The sequence below is a fragment of the Macrotis lagotis genome, chromosome X (assembly GCF_037893015.1).
Source record: "Macrotis lagotis isolate mMagLag1 chromosome X, bilby.v1.9.chrom.fasta, whole genome shotgun sequence".
NCBI lineage: Eukaryota > Metazoa > Chordata > Mammalia > Peramelemorphia > Peramelidae > Macrotis > Macrotis lagotis.
The window spans coordinates 643,732,210-643,750,197 of NC_133666.1; the positions used below are offsets into that span (position 1 = coordinate 643,732,210).

At 41.1% G+C, this 17,988-nt stretch overlaps 1 protein-coding gene across 1 annotated transcript; it reads left to right on the forward strand.

Annotated features, from left to right (window-relative positions):
• The first annotated feature begins 1,007 nt into the window (after window positions 1–1,007).
• Window positions 1,008–12,394, forward strand: LOC141497523 (neutrophil elastase-like). Its single transcript, XM_074200193.1, has 5 exons — window positions 1,008–1,101; window positions 6,298–6,451; window positions 8,465–8,606; window positions 9,707–9,940; window positions 12,084–12,394. Exons 1-5 carry the CDS (start codon window positions 1,041–1,043, stop codon window positions 12,300–12,302), a joined length of 810 nt encoding a protein of 269 aa, XP_074056294.1. The 5' UTR covers window positions 1,008–1,040; the 3' UTR covers window positions 12,303–12,394.
• Window positions 12,395–17,988: the final 5,594 nt, after the last annotated feature.

Consider the following 17,988-nt stretch of genomic DNA (forward strand, 5'->3'; position numbering starts at 1 on the left):
TGGATGAATGAATAGACAGACAGACACACAGCCAGACACAGACAGACAGACAGACAGATGGATGGACAAATGGATAGATGGATGGATGGATGAATGGATGGATGTATGGATGGATGGATGGATGGATGGATGGATGGATGGATGGATGGATGGATAAATTAACTAGTCCCCTACTAAGAAGTACCACAGGTAATACTATTGCTGGATGGATAGATAGGTAGCCTAGAAAAAATTGTACGGGCCCATGAAGCTAAGCTGAATTCACCCAGCCAAGAGAAATGAGCAGCCAGGCTGCCTCCTGCAACAGGCCTGACCCCTTCCTGTCAGGCTGATTCCCCTCCCCCCTTCCTTCCCTACCACATAATCCTCTACCCCCCCTACCCTAACCCACCAGTCACCGTTTGTTCTTGCATCACTGACAGGGCAGTTGGAACTCGAACATCTTTGGGGGAATTTGGAAAGGGAACTGGATTTGGGCTTCCTGCCAGCTGCTGAGGAGGCCCTAGGGATGCTAAGTCATGAACTCCCTGGCAGAAGCCACCAGAGGGGTTTAGGCAGAGGTTGGATGACCTCTGGGGAATATTAGAGAGGAGGATCAGTGTCAAGGCTGGGAGATGGTCTCATTGCTGAAGTCTTCTGGGAGGTTTTTTCTGAGTAAGCTTCAAAGTTATGGGATCATAACCCCCTGAGAGCTAGTATTATATGTAACTCCTTGGGACTTCCCTAGTTGTCTCATTCCTCTCTTCTGCCCTCTTTCTTTTTGGTCTGTTGTAGCAGGGTAAATAGAGACTGATGCTGCTTCTGAGGTTCCAGTATCCCACATCCCTTTATTGCTCCATTCCTCAAGGTTCTGGGTCCCTATATCCTGCCCCCATCCAAGTGACCGAGGAAATAGGTGAAGTAACAGCTCCCAACTAGCCCCCAGGCCTGTGGGGCAATTGCAACGAACTCTCCACAAGGGACTATAAGAGAAGAGATTAGGAAAGGGATACCCATGAAGACCCCAGGTTGCTGCAGATGTTCACCTGCCTACTTGCAGCATGGCATCCTCCCTTCTTGAAACTCTCCTCTTCCTGCTGATCTCCATCTCAACCCATGGGGGTAAGTTTATGTCTTGTCTGATGGCCTGTTTGTCCATCTGTTTTTCTAGCGCTAGAGAAATCAAGACTAGCAGATGGTAGGTGAGAGATAGTGGAAGCACAGGATGATTCCAGTCCTAAAGATCTTCCAGCAGAGCAAGGAAGAATAATCATTTATTTATCTATCTATCTATCTATCTATCTATCTATCTATCTATCTATCTATTTATTTATTTGTTCATTCATTCACATAAATATTATCACTCATGGCACTTCATAGAAGGGAATTAGTTACAGATCATAGAGCTAGGAGGAATTTTAGAAAATGGAATATTAGAATTGGTAGATAGGGGCGGCTAGGTGGCGCAGTGAATAGAGAAATGGCCTTGGAGTCAGGAGTACCTGGGTTCAAATCTGACCTAAGACACTTAATAATGACCTAGCTGTGTGGCCTTGGGCAAGTCACTTAACCCCACTGCCTTGAAAAATCTAAAAAAAAAAAAGAATTGGTAAATGGATGGGGAGAGAGAGAGAGAGAGAGAGAGAGAGATTGTTCGATAAATCATTAGGGGAAGTGAGAGAGTTAGAGAGGCAGGCAGGTAGGCAGGTAGATAGATAGATATAGATGGATCAATACTTAGATGATGGATTGTTAAATGAATGGATGAATGACTTGTTAGGAAGGCAGAGAGATGATGGCGCATTTAAGTGCCTACAATGAACTAGGCACTGTGCTTAGGAACTCAGGACATAAAATATAGAATATTAGAATGGGAGGTATCTTAGGAAATAGAAGACAGATTGTCAGAGCTAGAAACAGAGCTGATAACAGAACCTCAAATGCTGAAATTGAAAGGGACTTCAAAAAATAGAAAATAGGTCAGAAATGAGAGAAACCTTAGAATATAAAGCACAAAATGTAAGACAAGAAGAGCCTTCTAACATTCAAGATTAGAAGGAAAAGGAATATCAGAAGCTAGAAAATGGCATTTCAGAACAGGAGGGCAGTGGTGAACATGAGACATAGAATATCTGAGAAGGAAACATCCTGGAGCCTAGAACTTAGAATATTAGATCTAGAAGGGCCCTTAGAACATAGAATTCAGGGACAGGACATGCTGTATTCTGAAGATTAAAGAACCACTGGGATAAGAAACACGAATCATGGACTACTAAAATGGGGAAGGAAATTCAGAACATAGAATATCAGACATAGAAGAAAGGTTCTTAGAATAGAGGAAAAGGTATATCAGAGCTAGAAGAAAACTTAGAACATAAAATAATAGAACTTAAAGAAACTTTAAAAATTCAACTATAGAAATTTCAGGGGGTGGCTAGGGGGCACAGTGGATAGAGCACCAGCCCTGGAATCAGGAGTACCTGAGTTCAAATCCGACCTTAGACATTTAATAATTACCTAGTTGTGTGACCTTGGGCAAGCCACTTAACCCTATTGTCTTGCAAAAAAGAACTAAAAAGAAAAAGAAAAAAAAAGAAATTTCAAAGATAGAAGGGAGCTTAGAACAAAGAACACAAAATTTCAGAGCCAGAAGTATAGAATGCCAAAGATATACATAATGCTAAAGCTGAGATGGTCCTTAGAACACAGGAAATCAGAACTAGAAGATCTGTTAGAATATAGAACTTAGAATATCTGAGCAAGAAAGGATCTTTGAGCAAATAGAACAATATCAGAGCTGGAAGGAACCAGTACACATAATGATAATAGTAACAATGACTAGTATTTACATAGTGCTTTGAGGTTTGCAAAGTATTTTACAAGTAATAACTTGGTTGATCCTGGAAATAGCCTTGGGAAGTAGGTACTACTGTTTATCCCCATTTTATGGATGAGGAAACTGAGGCAGTCAGTGAGGTTTAGTGACTTATCCAGAGTCATACAGCTAATAAGCATCTAGGTATGGATTTGAATCCAGATTTTCTTGATTTCAAGACCAGATCTCTATCCACTGCCTCATTGTTAGCATAACAAGGGGAATTAGAACACAGAACACTGAATGGCAGAAATAAAAGGGTCTTTGGAATATAGAACCTGTATTATAATAATAATAATAAAAATATGTCTAATATTTTATTAGAAAATAGAATGTTAAGATCTAGGAAGGACCTTTAGACCATAGATGGGCAGCTGATATAGTGGAGAAAAAAAAACAGTATTGGAATCAGAAAACCTAGGTTTGGTTGACAGACGCACCATAGTGGGTCTTGGACTTGAACTTTCTGAGTCTCAACTTCCTCTTTTATAAAATAGAGCTGATAATACATATATTATCTATTCCACAGATGTAGTATGAGTCTCAAATTAGATATTGTGACTCATTTTAGTGATATTATGCCTATGAACTAGTATTTGGATCATCCTGACTCCACTCCTTTGTCCAAGATACTCTATCATTGTTTTTTTTTTAATTTTATTTATTTAAGGTAATGGGGTTAAGTGACTTGCCCAAGGTCACACAGCTAAGCAACTATTAAGTGTCTAAGGTCGAACTTGAACTCAGGTCCTCCTGACTCCAGGCCCGTGCTCTATCCACTGCACCACCTAGCTGCCCACCATTGACTGTTAAGAAGGTCCCACTGGGGGCGGCTAGGTGGTGCAGTGGATAGAGCACGGGCCTGGAGTCAGGAGGACCTGAGTTCAAATCTGACCTCAGATACTTAATAATGACCTAGCTGTGTGGCCTTGGGCAAGCCACTTAACCCCATTGCCTTGCAAAAACCTAAATAAATAAGTAAATAAATAAAGAAGGTCCCACTCACATAGAATGGTAAAATCTCAGAGCTAGAGGGGAGGGACTCAGAGGCCATGTAATCCATCCCAGACCTGAGCAAGAATTTCCTCCACAATACTTCAAATAGGGAAGCACCCACTCTTTTTCTGAAGATCTCTAGGGAGGAGTAACCCACTATTTTCCAAAGTGGCCCATTCTACTCTTAGAAAGGATCACTGTTCCAAACTTTTCCTTAAACCAAGTCTAACTCTGTTTTCCCCAAACTAGGAGCTTTCATTTATTGCTTCTCATTTTGCTCACTGGAGCCAAATAGAACAAAACTAATTTCATATTCTGAAGCTAGCTTTCAAATCCCCCATCCCTAATCCCAAGATTTTTTCCTTCTGTAAGCTAAATATCCCCAGATCTCTCAATCAATAAACTCTCAAGATCCTTTGCCATCTTAGTCACCACCTTTTCTGGAGGCTTTCCAACTTATCAATGATTTTCCTAATAAAACACCCAAAATTGAATGTGGGATACCAGAGGTAGATGCCCAATTGCAAGTTCAGAGGAACTACCACCACCTCAGTGTCTTAATGAAGATCTAAGGTCAAATTAGAGTCTTCAACTGCCTTGCCCATCCTTGAATCTTGCTGAGCTTGCAGGACTTTAAAGTATTCCATCTTTTTCATGCAAATGACTCTCCAGACATGCTTGAGCCATATAGCTCTCAAGAAGTTGATTTTTAATGCTTAAGCATAATATTTGACATATATCCTAATTAAATATCATTTTAGTCATTTCACTCCAGTGTTTGAGCCTGTTAAGAGCCTTTGGATCCTCTATTAATTTGCTAAGCATACTGCCTAGGGAGTACAGTGGATAGGAGATGGGATTGGAATCAGGAAGACCAGTTCAAATCTGGCCTCAGATTTGCTACCTGAGTGACCTTAGACAAGTCACAAATTCTGCCTCAGTTTCCTAAACCATAAAGTGGGATTTCAAAATAGCATCTACCCTCTAAAGGTAAAGTTTCTGTGCCTTTAAAGAGCTATATTTAATAAAAAGCAATTACTTCAGCCTCAAAGCAATCCTTTTCATCATCCAGAGCATCCAGAGCACTAGCATTTCTGACCCTGTCCTTATAGTAAGGCTCCTCTCTATGCACAAATCTCTTGTCTACTGTGGCTTCCATATTTGCATGAGTCTTTTAAAAATCTCAATGATCTGTTGGCTCCTTTGCAGCCACATTATTCTTTTTAAATGAGTCATTCTTGTCCAAAAAACCATCACTAGTTGGTTTCTCTTTCTGGATGTTTAACATTTCATTCTTGAGAGCTTCCTATCCCTCTTGGATTGATTTTTTTGCCCCATAGAATTTGAGCATAAAATTGTAGTCATTTTTTCTTTAAAAACTTTTAAATTTAGGGGCAGCTAGGTGGCACAGTGGATAAAACACTGGTCCTGGAGTCAGGAGTACCTGAGTTCAAATTCGGTCTCAGACACTTAATAATGACCTAGCTGTGTGGCCTTGGGCAAGCCACTTAACCCCATTTGCCTTGCAAAAACCTAAAAAAAAACCAAGAAAAAACTTTTAAATCTAAAAAGTAGAGCACTTATCAAACTGGTACTCAAATTCTAAGTTGGAACAAGTTGCTGCCCTCAAATATTCCCATTGTTTCTATTTCAGCACCTAGTTCTCTCTTATCACATACACACACACACACACACAAACACACAAACACACACAAACACCCTTGCTTCCTCTGCTTTTAAAGAATGAAGCAATGATTATACTCCTCCTGGCTAGCCAGGAGTTTAGGATGAAGCTTCTGGGGAAGGACAAGCATAGGTTCAGAGGCAGAGCAACCAAGAAAGATGTCAAGAATCCAGAATTCAGACTCATTGGGCAATATTGGAGAAAGTATCTACTTCTCTGGAGGCAGAGGCTGAAGATGACTGACAGTAGATTGCAAGAGAGAGAAGGGACAAGTTTTGGTTTTTAAAATCTTTTTTATTTATTTTAAATACTCCTTTTTAAAAAAAATGTTGAATTCTTTGCCTCCTTCCCATCCCTCACCTCCCCAATGTGAAGACTGAAAAATGTGATGGCAATTATACATGTGAAACCATGCAAAATATGTGTACAAATGTTGAAAAACAAATGAGAAAAATAAAGCAAGTGAAAAAATAATGCTTCAATATGTGTTCAGACATCTTCAGTTCTTTCTCTGGAGGTGGATAGCATTATGAATCCTTTAGAATTATCTTGAATGATTGCATTGCTGAGAAGAGCTAGGTTATTCATAGTTGATGATAACATAATGTTTGCTGTTACTCTGTGTGGGATGTTTTCTTGGTTCTGCTCAGTTCACTTTGCATCAGTTCTTATGTCTTTGCGAAGAAACGTGGAGGGAAGAGGAGAGGGGGAACAATCAAAGCTTTTCACCCTACTCTGACTTTGTCCTCTCTGATCCCATTAGGTCCAGTCTGGGGCTCAAAGATTGTAGGAGGAAGGACAGCTGTGCCTCACTCTCGCCCGTATATGGCATCTCTACAACGGGGTAGTCACTTCTGTGGGGGGACACTGATCCATCCTCGCTTCGTGATGACTGCAGCCCACTGCCTGAATGGCCAGTGAGTAACCAAAGGGGTTATGGCAGAAGCCACCTGGCCCAGGGAGCTGGAGAAGAGAGGGCTATGACATGTGAGAGGGTAATGTACAGGGAATAGCTCTATTACTGAGATCCGAAGAGTAGAAGTAGTTAGTCCTGTGTACACAGTGAGTCCTCAGCTGTAAAACTAGCAGTTTGAACTAAGTGGTTTCTAAGGAGCATCTAAGTCCTAAAGGGCAGTTAAGTGGTACAGTGGATAAAACACTGACCTTGGAGTCAGGAGGACAGGAGTTTGAATCTGGCCTCAGACGCTTGATACTAACTAGCCAGGTGACCCTGATTGCCTCACATCCAGGGCCATCTCCAGTCATCCTGATTCATATCTGGCCATTGAATCCAGATGGCTCCAGAGGAGAAAGTGAAGCTGGTGACTTTGCACAGTCTCTTCCTCACCCAAATCCAATTCACATGATTGCCATGGCATCACCTTCCTGTTGTCATGTTCTTCAAGAATGAAGACACTTAATAATGACCTAGCTGTGTGACCTTGGGCAAGCCACTTAACTCCATTTGCCTTGCAAACAAAACAAAACAAAACAAAAAATACCCCTAAAAAAACAGAATGAAGGACAAACATTATTATTATTATTATTATTATTATTATTATTATTATTATTATTACCAAGTCCTAACATTTTCTGTTTTGACATTCTTTGTTCTAAGGTTCCTCCCAGCTCTAATATTCTGGGTTTGAGCTGTAGTGTGTTCCAGAGTTCCTCCCAACTCTGATATTCTCAGTTCTAAGGGCTCTCCTAGCTCTGACATTCTGTGTCTAAGGTTCCTCCCAGCTCTAATATTATGGGTTCTAAGTCTAGCACATTTGATGGTTCCTCCTATCAATAGTTCAAAGGTATCAGAATCTCAGGAACTCTTACCCATCAACTTACTCAGAAACTCTGGACTAGTGAGACAGAGACATCAATAAAATCCTACAATTTTTTTCTATGTCCAAAACCTTTGGCAATCTGTGGTGAAATCCAGCAGATGAGACTTCATAATAATAATAATAATAATAATAATAATGTTTGTCCTTCATTTTTGAAGAAGACCACAACATCAGGGAGGTGATGCCATGGCAAAAACATGAATTGGATTTGAGTGAGGGGGGCGCTGTACAGAGTCACCAACCTCACTTTCTCCCCCAGAGTCATCTGGGTCCAGTGGCCAGATAGGGTTCAGGACAACTGGAGATGGCCCTGGATGCGAGCAATCAGGATTAAGTGACTTGCTCAGGGTCACCCGGCTAGTTAGTATCAATTGTCTGAGACCAGATTCGAACTCCTGTCCTCCTGATTTGGAGGTCAGTGTTCTACCCATTGCACCAGCTAGCTGCCCTGAGACTTCATAAGACAGTAGGGAATAGGTGTTCTTGGGTCAGAGCACCAGGGGTTCCAATCCCACCCCGAAACTCACTATTTTGTGACTCTAGAGGAGTCACTTGCTTTTCCCTGCACCTCAGCTTTCTCATTTATAAAAGGAGGAGACTGAACTGGAATTTCTTCCAGTTCTAAATCCATGAATGTTCAATTGAAATCTGAAAGTCCGAGTTTCAGCCCCCACTGTACTCTGAGTCAATAAATATTAAGCACCCTGTGTATCAGGTATTGGTGCTTTTAAAATGCTTCTTGGTTGACTACTTAACCATGTGGCCTTGAGGAAAACTCAGGGACTCAGTTTCCCTAGCTCTATGATGCCATAAGAAGAGGAAGAAAGGGAAGATAAGATTCATGAAACCTAGGCAGAGATGACTTTTTCAGAGAATTCCTGCCCCTCCCCTAAATCTACACTTGACTTCATCCTCTTCCTCTCAGTTTCCCCAGGGGGTGGGGGTGGGGCCAAATGGCCAGGGTGTCTGGATGCTCTGGGAGCTAGAAATCCGGATTTTAAATTTGATCAAGACCTGGACAGTAGCTAGTAGTTGGGCTTCTCCTACACTGTCTTTAGCCTTCATTCCCAACTCTTCTTCCCCATCTAGGAACTTTCAGCGTATACAGGTGGTGTTGGGAGCCCACAATCTGCGCAACCGGGAGCGCACCCAACAGAGATTCCAAATCCAGAGAGTCTTCGAGAATGGTTTCAACCCTCAGAACCTGCAGAATGATATTATTCTCCTGCAGGTGTGTGACATGGGCAAGAGTGGGGGATAGTACCCAGGAATCAAAGGGGCCTGGAGGCAGGGATCCAAGCCAGCTCAGTGTCTCAGAGGAAGAACAAAAGCGCCAGAAAGGCTGGGGATCAAATCCTGGCTCTGATATTGAGAAGCTGTAAGTTGAGGAGTCACTAACATCTCCAGGTCTCATTTTTGTCATCTGTAAAATGGTCATCATAATATACTCCTTTCCCTTCCCAAGCTGTTAAAGAGAAATTGCTTTATTAACCAAGCGTTTTAGAAATGGAAGTTAGAATTGTTATTTTATGAGCAGAAATCCAAGGACAATTGACTCAGCAACAATAGCTCCCTTTCCCTTCCAGGGGTGTGCTTTATTTAAGGTTCCCAACAAAATCCTATTCACGCCACACTCCTATGTGCTAGAGCTCTGTCTCCTACGATGAGTTGTGTCCCTGGCTCTCTTCCTCCATTCTATAAAGCGTCTCTCATGCCCTTGGGGGCTAGTGTCCTGGATTCTTTCCCCACCCCACCTTCTTCTCCATTCCTCCCTCAATTGCAGTGGATTTGAAAGGTTGTTAATATTTCTCACACCTGGAGCCCAGAGTGTGAGTCTAGATGCATCTGGATTTGATCTGGCTTTTCTGCTTGCCAACTGTGTGACCTTGAATAAATTGTTTAATTTTACTTTGCTTCAGAGGTAGTTAAGTTGTACAGTAGATAGAGCACCAGCCCTAGTCAAGAGAACCTGAGTTCTAATCCGTCATCAGACCCTTAATAATTTCCTAGCTGTGTGACCTTGGGCAAGTCACTTTACCCCATTGCCTTGCCAAAAAAAACCAAACAACTTTACTTTGCCTCAATTGCTTCATCTATAAAATGGAAGGTGAACTAGAGATCCTTTAAGGTCTCTCCTAACTATCACAAGATCCTAATTAGGCAGGGAAATTACAATGATTACCCTCACTTTCACAATCACAATCCTTTTCCTAGTCTCAACTTCTTCCACTGTAAGGAGACCTGGTTGGGCTCCAAAACCAGGCCAGCCCTAACTGACCACTAAGCTGACCAGCCTCACCTGTATTATTTTTTGCTTCTTCTTCCTCACAGCTGGAAGGCACAGCCACCATCAATGCCAATGTCCAGGTGGCCCGGCTCCCGGGGCAAGGCCAGAACGTGGTAGCTGGAACCCAGTGCTTGGCCATGGGGTGGGGGCAAGTGAGCAACAGCAACAGGGCCATACCCACCCAGCTGCAAGAGCTCAACGTGACCATTGTCACCCAAAACTGCCGCACCGGCAACCTTTGTACACTTGTACCCCGACGCCGTGCTGGAATCTGCTTTGTAAGTTTAACCCTGGATCCCTTCCCCTACACTCCGGTCTAGGCTCTATCCCAGCTCTGCTCCCAGACCATAGCTAGTGTCATGGGCCCACTAAGGAGATCATCCAATTAGACTCAACAAAATTTAGTACATAGGAGCACAATGGGATAGCAGGAAAAAACGCTGGATTTGGAGTGAGCTCTTCTGAGTTTGAGTTTTTGGGAAAGGGGCCATCTAGGCGGCACAGTGGTGGAGGACCTGAGTGCAAATCCTGTCTCAGACACTTACTAGCTATGTGACCCCGGGCAATTCACTTAACTTCTCTCAGTCTCAGTTTCCTCATCTGGAGCTTCCAGGCCTTAAAGGAGGACTTATATCAAAAAGAGAAACAAGGACCAGGACTGAATGATAGGTCTGAGGGACTAAAAATTTGGAATCAAGAGACTTGGATTCGAATCTATCAACTGAACCAGAATTGACCTCTAACCTGGGGATTGCTAGAGCCACACAAGCTGACTAGAAACAGGAGTCAGGACACAAACAGAGTTTAATTAATTTCAGAGTGAGGAAAATTATGTTTGCCATGAGACCCCCCCCCCCCAAGAAGGAGGGTTTATTGCTGCTGGGACTGGGGTCACTGATATACGTGAAAGGAGTTGAGCCATAATACATTCTTAGGTCCTGAGACAATTCTGATGGTTGACATTTCTTGGGATAATATAGGTATTTTTGGGTCTCTTGGGAGCTGTCATTGTTCAGGTCTTGAGGTGCGCTTGGGGTACAGAACCAGAGTTCTGTGTCAGGAATAGGAATGTAGAACCTGGCCGTTAACATGTGAACCTCGGAAGCAGGGGAGTGAAATCCCTTGGTTAACTAGCTGGTGCTGGGCCAAGCAATGCACTTTGCCAAACAGATAGCATCCAGAGGGCAAAGGACTATTGTTATACCAAGGCTGCTCCCTGGGCCTTAGCTCTACAATCAGGGGGTCTCCAAACTATTTTAACAAATCCCATTTTTGCTAGGTAGGAGCTATGTGATCCCAGGAAGGCAACTGAGCCACAATTTCCTCATCTCTAAAGTGGATGTAAAAATACCTTGACTCTTAGGGTTGGAGACCTTCAGTACTCAATACAATACCCATTTATTTAGCATCTACTAAAGCACCAATCACTGGGAAAGATGCTGGTAAACAAAGACAGACGTCAAAGACAGAAACAAAACACAGAATGAGATAATATTAGGAAAGTGCCTAGCCTATTGCCTGGATCATATTTGGTAGGTTCATATATAAATGCTTATTTCCTTTCCCAAAGCCTGTCCTTGGATAATGACACACACATATATGGACCCAGTTATGCTTTAGAAAGATTACTTCATTTATTAATTAAAAGACCTTGGATTTAACAAGAATTTGAGTGCCTGCTATATGCTAGGCACTTGGGGGCAGCTAGGTGGTGCAGTGGATAGAGCACTGGCCCTGGAGTCAGGAGGACCTGAGTTCAAATCCAATCTCAGACACTTAATAATTAACCTAGCTGTGTGACCTTGGGCAAGTCACTTAACCCCATTGCCTTGCAAAAGCCAAAAAAAAAATTATGGGCTAGGCATTCTGTTGGCTGTTAGGATTAAAAAGACAAAAATGGCCACAGTTCCTGTCTTCAAGTGGTTTATAGTCTATTGGAAGGTGTGGAGGAAGCAACATGGAGGCTGAACCTGAGGTCTTTTCTAATGTTTGCTAGTATAAACATGGGCACAGATATATAATGCAAATATTATCATATGATCCTCACAAAAAAAAAACTAAACTAAGGAAAAGGGGTGAGATGATCTCCCCTTCCATCTCTAAATCCTAGAGATCCTGTCCAGCCTGGATACCACAGAAGGCTTCCTGGAAGAGATGCCTGACCTTAACAAATGGGGAAGATGTGGGTACCTGAGGGTTGAGGCAGAAGGGGATAAGGTTGGGGGTAAATTTGAGAGAGAAAGGCTATGTTGCTGAACAGCTCAAACCAGTCAAGGAGTTTTGGGAGTTCAAGCCGAGAAGGGCCCTTATCGATGCTGAGGATCAGGGTCAAGTGGAGAAGAGGAAGATGGGAAGTCAGTTCAGTATCATTCCTCAGCTGTTCCTCAAGCCTTGGCCAACCTTTCTTTTCGTCTTCTCCAGGGAGACTCTGGGGGACCCTTGGTCTGCAATGGAGTAGTTCATGGCATTGACTCCTTTGTTCGAGGAGGCTGCGGTTCCGGTTTCTACCCTGATGGCTTTGCCCAGGTCTCCCGGTTCGTTCAGTGGATTAACTCCATCATACAGAAGCACAATTACTCTGCCCAGCGGTCCAGGAGAAAGAGAGCCACATGGAGGGAGGAACTTTTCTTGCCCGTCTAATCCACTTGCCCTCTTCCCACCATGCTGCTGCATATCTATGTATACTTTCCCAAACCACAAATGAAACAATAAAATTATCTTCCAACTGTCTTTCCCAACTGGCAAAGTCCTACAATGCATTTCTTATCAATTCCAAAGTATTTACACAGTCACCAGATGGCAGTTAAGTCAAAATGATGAACTTTTGATGAACTTCTGGGATTCCTGAGTTTTTCTATGGAAATAGTCCTCTCACTATTAGGATGAAGAGGTTTACTATTAAATAGTATAGATCAGGGTGGCTAGGTGGCATAGTGGATAAAGCACCTGGAGTCAGGAGTACCTGGGTTCAAATCTGGTCTCAGACACTTAATAATTACCTAGCCGTGTGGCCTTGGGCAAGCCACTTAAACCCGTTTGCCTTGCAAAAACTTAAAATAAATAAATAAATGAATAGTATAGCTCTTCAGAGCGAGTCATGTAGTCCAACCTCCACCTAAACAGCATGATCCTCTCTATTATTCCTGGTAAATAATTATCTGACCTATGCTTGAAGACTTTGAGGAATCATATCTTAGTTCAGTCCAGCTGCTTTAGGGATTCAAAATTCTCCATAGAAAAAGCAGATCAGGAGACATCTAGATAGTGCAGTAGATAGAGCACCAGCCTTGGAGTCAGGAGGCCCTGAGTTCCAATTCAACCTCAGACACTTAATAATTACTTAGGGCAAGTCACATAACCCTATTGCCTTGCAAAAATAGAAAAAAGAAAAAGAAAAACCAGGTCTGTCAGTAGAGCTAGGAATAACAGACCTTTAGGTGGCTCCTTTAAAGTTGTTTAACCTGTAGAGAAAAAAAAATCATATTACTTTCGTCTGAGGCACAAATATGCCAAAAATAAACTTAATACAATTCTAAACTTGGTATCTTAGAGAGGGAAGAATCTAAAAAGAGCAGAATTTTCTCATGCCTTTGAAAATCTTAGTCCAACCACGGGCAAATACAGTTTCATAGAGTACAAGAATCAAAAGAAAATAATCAAGATAAAAAGAAGACAATTTAGAGTCTAACAATAGAACAAGTCATTTAACTGTTTGGCCTACCCTAGAGAAACATTGTCTTAAAAATCATTCATTCTTTACTTAACCTTGCCTAAGGATGATCGATAAGACAAAAATCAACGCAGAGATACTTCTTTTAATTTAATCAATCAAAAGACGTAGGTTGTTGTTGTGGTTATCACATCTAATTATTTGTTCACCACTCCATTTGGGATTTTCTGGCAAAGATACTGGAGTGGTTTATCATTTCCTTTTCCAGTTCATTTACAGATGAATATCCAAGGAAAAAAGTGTTAAGTGACTTGCCCAGAGTCATACAGGTAGTAAGTGTCTGAGGCTAGATTTGAACTCAGGAAAATGAGTTCCTCCTGATTTTAGATCCAGCAATCTATCCTCTATTCTTAGTGTGATCCTTATCTTAATCCACTGCAGGAAGGATTCCTTCTTGGACTGATCAAGCCTTGCCTTTAGAAACCAATTAAACTTTCCATAGGAAAGGACTTTAGGCCTGGACATTATCCTCAAGAATTGTCTTCTTGGCTGTTAGGACTACAGCCAAGGAGTCCTGGATTAGATCTATCATTTGAATGAGAACAAAGATGCTGAAATCAGATTATTCCTAACTATGTCTAAAGGAGGGAAAAGAGGTATTTAGAATGCTTCTACATTTAGGGTTATCTGGACTGGGCTCAGGAGAAAGTCAGCAGAGAAGAGACAAGGATACAGCAGTATTTCACCAAATGAGGTCATATTGTAGGTGCTTAATAAACGATTGATTCCTTTCCCTTTTTTCTGGAGAGCACATGGAGTAGCCTTGGCTGAAATAATCTTCAATCAACAGACTATAGAAGAGATAGGATTGACAAGCCTAGAAGCAACATTCTGTTCTATGTCCTGACCTAGAACCAATACTGAGTTTTGGTGATTCCTCCTAGATCTGTTCAGAAAAAAATGAACCAATATTTTATCCCCAATAAAACAGCTGGTTGATGTAACGGCCATGGATATCATAGGGAGAGGCAGTTTTTCCAGCAAGCTAGTCTGATTGGCTTCTTGCCTTTGGTGCCACATTATTCAAATGCCAAATGTATGCTTGCCAAAAAGACTATTTTATGGAGAATTCACAGAGGGTAAGCTCTCACAGCATGGTTAGAAAAAGCAATACAATGACACTCTCAAAATTGCTCTTAAGAACTTTGGAATTGATTGTGCGACATTGGAGACACTGGCACAGGACCCACCTAGCATGGTGTACCCTCATCAGAGAAGGCGATGTGCTCTATGAGCAAAACAGAATTTTAGTAGATCAAAATAAATGAGAGATGCACCAATTAAAAAAAAAATCCACGCTAAATCACATAACCTATTTGTGCCAGACCTATGGTAGAACATTCCAGGCTCCTTTTGGTCTGATCAGCCACATTCAGACACACTGTAAGTCCTTAACATAGTGATGCCATTTTGGTCCTCTTCAAAAATGAAGAACAAGAACCAATTATTAGAAAGAATGTTTCCCTTTGTGTTGAATTGAAATCTGCCTTTCTTTATTTTCTTTAAGAATTTATTTATTTTGAGTTTTACAAATTTCCCCCAATCTTCCTTCCCTCCCCCCCACCCCACAGAAGGCAGTCTGTTAGTCTTTACAATGTTTCCATGATAGACAATGATCTAAGTTAAATTTGATGAGAGAGAAATCATATCCTTAAAGGAAGAAAAATAAAGTATAAGAGATAGCAAAATTACATAATAAGATAACAGGTTTTTTTTTCTAAATTAAAGGTAATAGTCTTTGGTCTTTGTTCAAACTCCACAATCCTTTCTCTGGATACAGATGGTATTCTCCATTGCAGACATCCCAAAATTATCCCTGATTGTTGCACTGATGGAATGAGCAAATCCATCAAAGTTGATCATCACCCCCCTGTTGCTGTTAGTGTGTACAGTGTTTTTCTGGTTCTGCTCATCTCACTCAGCATCAGTTCATGCAAATTCTTCCAGCCTTCCCTGAATTCCCATCCCTCCTGGTTTCTAATAGAACAATAGTGTTCCATGACATACATATACCAAAGTTTGCTAAGCCATTCCCCAGTTGAAGGACATTTACTTGATTTCCAATTCTTTGCCACCACAAACAGGGATTGCAAAGGTGATCCTAGAAGTCACATGTAAATAATTCCAAATTGCTCTCCAGAAAGATTGGATGAGTTCACAGCTCCACTAACAATGTATTAATGTCCCAGATTTCCCACATCCCTTCCAACATTGATCATTGTCCTTTCTAGTCATATTGGTCAGTCTGAGAGGTGTGAGGTTGAATCTCAGAGATGCTTTAATGTGCATTTCTCTAATAAGTAATGGAAATCTACCTTTCTACAATTTAAAAGATGCAGAAAATGTGGTTAGGAAAGGATGTTCAGGAAAGGAGGACTCTGAGTTTCTTTGTATCTCCTGTCCTTAACAAAGTACTTGGAACAGAGAAACACCTAATCAAAGTTTGTGGACTGACTAGGACTGGCCCCAAAGGGGAGCAATTAGGAAACTCTGAAGTTCTACCTGACACTTAGCAGCCTACCAAAGATAACAAAAGATAGCAAACATTGCAGGGGCTAAAGGGAAAAATGAAATGCAAGTTCAGGGGGTGGGGAGCCCACCTAAGGGTTATTTGGTTATTTATAACATCATTCATAGGACATACAAAAGATTAACCTTCTATATTTAGTCAAACAATTAATTCAGCCCTAAAAAGCTCCTAGATTTATTGAATTTGGGCTCCAGCTTTTGGTTGCTGAGGCAGCGCCATACCAAGTGATTTTGTGGGCCTTATACTGTCAGTGGTCCAGACATTCCCACTCCCGCACTAGTTCATTGTTGGTGGAATTGCAAAGCAATTTAGAACTATGTTCAGAAAGTGATCAAACTTACTCTGATCCAACTATATCACTATGAGGTTTATACCCCCAAAGAAATCAAAGAAAGAGGAAAGGGATGCATGATGGGTGAAATCGGAAATAAAAGTTTAAGCTTCTGAGCATGTCAAGTTATTAAGCAATGTTTGCTAACTGCATAACAAATCAGAACCAGGCCTCCTCAGCTTGGCACCAGGCAGATTTTTATGTATTAAAAGAAAGCAATTACCAGGATATAAACCAGCATACAAGATTAGGTTATCTGATTTCTAACTGGAAGAAAGATTAGAGACTTTCTGAGTTGGGAGGGGGAGAACAAATAGGTGCAATTCCCAGAAATCACAAAAAGATCCCACTATCCCCCAAGTATCTGCAATCAAAGGAACAAGGAAACAGTAACTGATTAACCAATACAGGACTAGTTTTCAGATATTTATGGGTTGCATGACTAATATGAAAATATGTTAAATACAATTCTACATAATCTATATAAAATTATTCATTGCCATAGGGATGGGAGCGGGAAGGGAGAATGATAGGAAAATGTGGAACTCAAAAGTTTGTAAAAAGGTTGAATATAGAAAACCACTTTTGCATGTAATTGAGAAAAATAAATTAAATTTTATAAACAGACATATGGGTGCTTGAGATGCATAATTGTGAGAAAATTCTTTGTATTAATATTTGGATATGACTGGGTCAGCATAAATCCAGGTCTTTAATTAAGATTCTCTAAGCAGGTGGATTCTCTACCACAAGTAGAAGTGGTCTAGCTTCCCAAACACACCAAATAGATTCAAACAATGCAATAAAGTTTTCTCAAAAGACAGAAATTGGACTAGACTCATAATTGAATAAACAGGGAACTGATCTAGCTGCATATTTGAGTCACAAGTTGAGGTCAGTAATTCTTATACCTGAGAGCAAGGGACTTATTTTTATCTTTATATTTCAGTGCTTAGCAAAGTGTCTGACAAATAGTAGGTATTTAATAAATGCTTGTTGGTTAAACTGACTGTGGCATCTACATTCTTTGCACTTCTGGATTATCATTGCATGACTAGAATTTTCAAGTCTTTTAAAGATGCTTTTCTCAGTAATGCTGTTATTGTAATCGTTCTAGTTCTCCCTTCCTCTGCCTCAATTCATTAAGATCTCAACTTCCTCTGAAATTGTCCGCTTTGTCATATTTGTGGCACAGAAACATTCCTTATGCTACGAACAGTTGCTGGGAGAAATATCAACAATCTCAGATATGTAGACAGTAGCAGAAAGTGTAGAAGAAAAAAAGAAACCTCTTGATGAGGGTGAAAGAGGAGAGTTAAAAAAAAAATCTTGGCAACTAGTCCCATTCCTTCCTGGCAAATAGGAGAAGAAGGAATGAAAGCAGTGCCAGATTTTATATTCTTGGGCTCAAAGATGATTGCAGACCAGCGATTGCAGCCATGAAACTAAAAGGTTGTTTGCTCCTTGGAAGGAAAACTATGCATTGTATGACGCAGAGATGTCACCTTGCCAACAAAGGTCTGCATTGTTAAAGGTATGGTGTTTCCCGTAGCAATGAATTCTTGTGAGAGTTGAACTATAAGAAAAGCTGAGCGCCTCAGAATCGACAATTTTGAATTGTGATGTTAGAGAAGGCTTTTGAAAGTACCTTGGACAGCAAGGAGATCCAATTGATCAATACTTAAATTGATTCAGACTATTCAATGGAAGGTCAAACTAGAGCTGAAGCTTAAAT